General features: G+C 41.5%; 1 protein-coding gene across 2 annotated transcripts in view; it reads left to right on the plus strand.

The window, feature by feature from the left end:
- Positions 1-6,015, plus strand: part of LYRM4 (LYR motif containing 4) — a 159,774-nt gene extending 153,759 nt beyond the window's left edge. The window contains exon 3 of one of the 2 annotated variants that reach the window (XM_019632561.1): positions 4,988-5,134. In XM_019632561.1, the coding sequence (XP_019488106.1) occupies positions 4,988-5,125 (138 nt within the window). In that variant the 3' untranslated portion in view covers positions 5,126-5,134. Of the gene's footprint in view, positions 1-4,987; positions 5,135-5,946 lie in introns of those variants that run through there. The other variant, XM_019632562.1, reaches the window with a different exon arrangement.
- Positions 6,016-6,450: the final 435 nt, after the last annotated feature.

Here is a 6,450-nt window from a genome sequence, read left to right on the forward strand (position 1 = left end):
AGAAAAACAATGGAGTGGCCCAGAAACCTGACAACAGTGGATAAGAGTTAGGGCAGCCATGTAATTCATCACCCTAGCCAGGATCCTTAAGAGTGAAAGAAGGCTCTGTTAATCATGCTGGGACAACGTGTAAACCAGATGTGTGCTCATGCTAATGAGAGTACACACTCTTGCATCTGGTTCCTCGTGTGTCTCTACAAGCAAGGATGAAACACATTAATTATTAATTGTGACGTGGGACTTAGGGAAGAGATATGAATTTGTTCATCACTCTGCCAGGAACATCACAAAGGAAGTTAAAAAAAAAAGGTCAACTCCTCACCACTTCCCCCACCTTAGGAATATCCAATATCTAAAAGCCAAGGCTTACAGAGTTGAATGGAGATGGGGTGTGGTGGGGTAACAGGAAATTCTTTCATCCCTGCGTTCTTTGAACCAACCTTCTTTCTCTACTAGTACTTTTAATTGTTGACTGAATTTCCAAAGATCTAGTTTGAACACTTCAGTCATTCTTCTATGGCATAAAGTGATGTCAAAATTAAAAGTGGTATTATTATATGTAAACATTGTAAAAAACAACTTAGGCTACTGGATTCAAGAAAGAAAAAAAAAACATGTGCATCGAACTATTTTTAGAGGAAGACCATGTGACCTCTAGCCATAAGTTTAGGTCTCATAATTCTACTTGTTGTAAATGGAAAAGACTAAAAAAGTTATGCCTCATTTCAAATATCCCTATGTCAGTTTGCTTCTTTAAAAAAATTGTTAGGGAGGGCCGGCAGAGTGGCTCAGTTGGTTAAGAGCTCGCTCAAGAGTTTGAGCTCTGAGCAACAGTGGTTCGATGCCTGGCCTGAGCTGAGCAGCCGCTGAGCTGCCAACAGGTGGCAGGATGGCTCAGCTTAAAAAAAAAAACAAAAAACAAAAAAATTGTTAGGGAGCATAAAGTATGATAAAATGGTCTATTTGAAAAATGTTTGTTATTGTGGGTGACCTGACGGTCACAGGCTGAAATGGCAGGTCTCCTCTCAGGGTCTCCCCAGAGAGAGCTGCTGCGTGAGTCACAGGCAGCGTGGAAAGTGTCTGTCCATGTGGTTAGAGGACCGAGGAGGGGCACACACGGCCTGCTCAACCTCCCATGGGACAGGCGACTGGCAGCAGAACATGTGGTCTAGCAGGAGGCCAAAATCTGAAATTCTCCTATCACAGGTCCGTTATATTGGTGGCTCAAAGGTTTGGGGTGACCTTTCAAAGCCCCTATCAAGTATAGTTATCTTAGCAAAGTGTAATACCTTATAAATATGCCTCTCAAGTGGGGGGTGAGGGGGAGCTCAAAGGCACAGGATAGATAAAGGCACCTGGAAAGGCCAGAATTACTTGACAATTTGGTGAAACATTTTTATACTAAAAGGCACTTAAATGCATTAGGAGTGAGTACAGCAGTTACACAAAGATCAGTAGGCGATGTCAAAGCTGTTGTAGGTACCAAAATCTCTTCAAGCTGAGCCCCACCCCCTATAAGTATGATTCTCTGTACTAACTACTTCTATGTAATAAGGTCTGCTTCCTAATTCTCTCCTGTTCATTTCTTCTCGGGTTAGTGCTACGCTGTTTTAATTGTATCTCAAAAATGCTTTAATATCTTCCTCTTCAAAGTGTTTGTTCTTATTCTTGGCTTCCTATTCCTTTAAAGAAACATTAAAGTCATTTTCTCAAATATCTCAAAAAATCCCATTAGGATTTTTATTATCATTGTGATAAACAAATTAATTTGGCAAAAGATTGACATTTTTGTATGATTCAGTTTCTCCATGAACATTGCATATCTCATTTCACTCAAACTTATTTTATATTTCTAAGTGTTATAGTTTTCTTTCTAAAACCCCACATTTGGGGGGAGGGGAATTGAGGAAGGGGAACAGCCAAGTTGTTGTCCTTCAATCTTAGTTGTGGAGGACGCAGCTAGCTCAGCTTCAAGCCCAGTCATTATCCGGCCGCCCGTCAGCAGATCGCGGCGACTCAGCTCAAGGTGCCATGTTAAATCTTAGTTGTGGGTGGGCGTAGCCCACCATCCCATGTGGGAGTCGAAATGGAAATCTTGTTGCTAAGAGCGCATGCTCTAGCCACTGAGCCATCCAGCCACCCGGCGGCAGCTCAGCTCAAGGTGCCATGTTCAATCTTAGCTGCGGGTGGCTGTAGCCCACCATACCATGTAGGAGTTGAACCGGCAACCTTGTTGTTAGGAGCACGTGCTCTCACCAGCTGAGCCATCCTGCCACCTGTTGGCAGCTCAGCGGCAGCTCAGCTCGGGCACAGCTCACTNATTTTTCTTGCTTCTTTAGATAGGCCTGCCCTGCTATGAACTTCCCTCTTAGGACTGCTTTCGCTGCATCCCAAAGATTTTGAGTCTTAGTGTTTTCATTTTTGTTTGTCTCAAGGTATCTTTTGATTTCTTCCTTGATCTCATTTTTGACCCACTCGCTATTTAGTAACATGTTATTCAGCCTCCATGTATTTGTGTGTGTTTTCCAGTTATTTTCTTATAATTGATTTCTAATTTCATAGCACTGTGGTCAGAGAAGACGTTTGATATGATTTCAATCTTCTTAAATTTATTGAGACTTGTTTTGTGGCCCAACACGTAGTCCATCTTGGAAAATGTTCCATGTGCACTTGAGAAGAATGCATATTCTATAGCTTTGGGGTGAAATGCTCTGAAAATATCTATTAAATCCAGCTGGTGTAATGTGTCATTTAAGGCTGCTGTTTCACATTGATTTTCTGTCTGGAGGATCTGTCCATTGGTGACAATGGGGTGTTGAAGTCCCCTACTATGATAATGTTACTGTTGATCTCTATCTTTATGTCTGTCAATATTTGTTTTATATATTTAGGAGCTTCTAGGTGCATAGATGTTTACTAGGGTTATGTCCTCTTGTTGGAGTCATCCCTTTATTGTTATGTAATGCCCTTCTTTGTCCTTTATTATGTTCTTCTATTTAAAGTCTAATTTTGTCTGATATAAGTATTGCTACTCCATTTTTTTTTCAGTTCCATTTGCATGAAATATTTTACCTCATCCCTTTACTTTCAGCCTGTATGTGTCTTTTGATCTGGGGTGAGTCTCTTGTATACAGCATATGCAAGCATCTTAGTTGCTTATCCATTCAGCCACCCTATGTCTTTTGATGGGAGCATTTAATCCGTTTACATTTAATATGATTATTGATAGGTGTATCGTTATTGCCATTTTGTTCTTTGTGTTTCTGGTCTTCATTAGTTAGATTGTTTTTCTCTTTCTTCTGCTTAAAGAAGCCCTTTTAACATTTCCTGCAATGCTGGCTTGGTGTTAATGAATTCCTTTAGCTTATTCTTTTCTGGGAAGCTCTTTATCTCTCCTTCAATTTTAAATGATAACCTTGCTGGATAAAGCAATNCCTCTACACCGTCCATGCAGTGGTCTCCCTAACAAGACGTGTCCATCTGACACCCTACAAAATATTTACAACATTATTGATTATATTTTCTAAACTGTCTTTCATATCCCTGTGGCAGTATTGTAGTTACCAATTTATGTTGTCTCGTCCCTTCCCCTTCTCCTCATTCCCACCCCCTCCCATCTAGCAACCATCAGTTTTTCCTCTGTGTCTCAGACTATTTCTGTTTACTGTGCTCATTTATTCAGTTCTTTAAATCATATGGTATTTGTCTTTCTCCGGCTGACTTATTTCACTTAACATAATAGTCTCTAGGTCCATCCACATCATTGCAAATGGTACGATTTCATTCTTCTTTATAGCAGAGTAATACTTCATTGTATAAATGTACCACAGTTTCTTAATCCAGTCATCTACCGATGGGCATTTCAGTTGTTTCCAAGTCTTGGCTATTGTCAATAGGGCTGCAATGAACATAGGGATGCATATATTTTTTCAAATTAGTGTCTTGGGTTCTCTGGATAGATATCCAAGAGTGGAATTGCTGGGTCATACGGTAGTTCCATTTTCAGTTTTTTGAGATACCTCCATACTGATTTCCATAATGGCTGCATCAGTCTGCAGTCCTACCAACAGTGCACCAGGGTTCCGTTCTCGCCACAATCTCACCAGCACTTGTTGTTTGTTGATTTATTGATGATAGCCATTCTGACCGGAGTGAGGCAGTATCTCATTGTGGGGTTTTTTTGCATTTCTCTAATGATTAGTGAGGTTGAACGTGTTTACATATGCCTGCTGGCCATCTGTATGTCCTCTTTAGAAAAATGCCTCTTCATATTCTCTGCCCATTTTTTAATTGGGTTGTTTGGTTTTTTTGGTGTTGAGTTGCATGAGTGTTTTATAAATTTTTGATACTAACGCCTTATCAGATATATTGTTGACAAATATCTTCTCCGAATTAAGTAAGGTTCCTTTTTCTTTTATTGATGGTTTCCTTTGCTGAGAAAAAACTTTAAAGTTTGATGTAATCATGTATGTTCATTTTTTCTTTTACTTCCCTTGCCCGTGGGGATATATCACTAAAAATATTGCTCAATGTAATTAATCCTGAAAATTTCTTCCCTGTATTTTCTTATAGGAGTTTTATGGTTTCAGGTCTTACATTTAAGTCTTTAATTCATTTTGAATTTGTTCTAGTATATGGTGTATGTAGGTGGTCCAGTTTCATTTTTTTGCACGTGTCCAGTTTTCCCAGCACCATTTATTAAATAGACTATATTTACCCAATGTAAATTCTTGCTTCCTTTGCCATAGATTAATGTGAATGGATTTATTTCTGGGCTCTCTATGCTGTTCCATTGATCTCTGTGCCTGTTTTTATGCCAGTAGCATACGGTTTTGATTACTGTAGCCTTGTAGTATGATTTGATGTCGNCCATCAGACTGAGGACTCAGCCCTGCCTGGGTGGTCTTCCCATCTCAGAAAAGGAAAAGAGCAGGAACATGACTTCACAAGCAAAGCCAGACACCAGTGTCTCTCCCGTAACTTCTAGCGTCCAGGGCCCCTCCTCCTGACACCAGGCTGCCCTGAGCAGCTGAGAGCATCCTGCTGGGCCCTTCCTAGACCGGAAGCAAACTCGAGGAAAGAATGGACTCAGCCGTCCGTCTTCAAGTCCAGCTTAGGAAGCTGAAGTTCAAAACCAGGTGATAATCTCAGGCACCACTGACACCGTCTCTCCACAGGGCGGGTGGGTTTAATAATTATAAAATCATACTCGTACAGCTGGAGAGTGAGCCTTCGAGATCCTTGAGGTCAAGAGCTGAGACCCTGTGGTATTCAACTTGACAGCAGACGGGCCCTGCACATAAATAACATTTAACGAGCCCTTACTGCATGCCTGGTACTATTCTTATGTAATACTCCCACCAGCATGAAGACATTCACTGTATTTGGGCCCCAGGAAGTATGTGGGGCAACGGGTATAATTTCTTAGTCTTGTATCTCATTTGATTCTCATAACAACCCAGGGACACGCAGGAAGTACCAGAGGCCCCACTTCAGCACCTGCCTGCGTCCCCCTACCCCACCCCCGGGGTTGAGCCCAGCTCCTCTGAGTCTGAATCAGATTGAAATGTGCTGCACAGGAGACAGCACGTGGCTTCAGATGAGGAAGCAATGAAAACCTGAAACATTGTATGGAATTTTATTTTCTCTGATCCTCCTCCTTCCTCCCCAGCAGGTTATTTGTCTAATGAGCCTCAGAGCTCCTAAGTGCCTCTCGGCCATACCAGTCACCCCATCTACTTGCAGTTGAGTAATCTGTGTATTTTCCTAATGGACTCTAATGCCAACTCCTGAAGTTTATAGAAGTGTGATCAGCGTTAATGACCCATTTATGCACGGTAATGGTCTGATGCGGCTGTTTAAGTCGGTTTGGGACTCTGGAGGGACTGAATTGAAGATGTTAATTGCACTTCCTTGCTTCCATTAACCAGTTCCTCTCACCTGCAGCTGGGAAGCAACATGCTCTGTGATTACTGCAGTGCCCATCCCTGGCTGGCTGCCTGATGTGTGCTCACACATCTTACAGCCCAAATCAGTGCAACAGGACAGTTATACAAACATTCGCTGCCTCATCTCTAATCCGCATTGAGGTCATTTTAATATTTCTTTCTTTGTGACCTGAATATTTCCCTTGCCTCTCTGTAATTGCTCTGTGTTAATCCCTTATAGCCTTGGATTGTAACTTTCAACCTTGTGCTGGGCCAAATTTCAATCATTTGATTTTGCTTAACAGTGAGCGAACATTCTTGTTACAGTAAACAGCCCTGTCGCTATTTTTATTCACTTGCCCTTGTCGGTTCCATATTTACATGAGTAGCTCACCACCAAAGCACTTCATAATCGCATATAGGCCTGGGGTCTAGAGCTAGTGGACGTAGATCCTTATAATGAGGGATAGCAGACACTGTATTTTTAGTTACCAACTACTTACTGAGCACCCTCCATGGGTCT

The sequence above is a fragment of the Hipposideros armiger genome, unplaced genomic scaffold (assembly GCF_001890085.2).
Source record: "Hipposideros armiger isolate ML-2016 unplaced genomic scaffold, ASM189008v1 scaffold_1153, whole genome shotgun sequence".
NCBI lineage: Eukaryota > Metazoa > Chordata > Mammalia > Chiroptera > Hipposideridae > Hipposideros > Hipposideros armiger.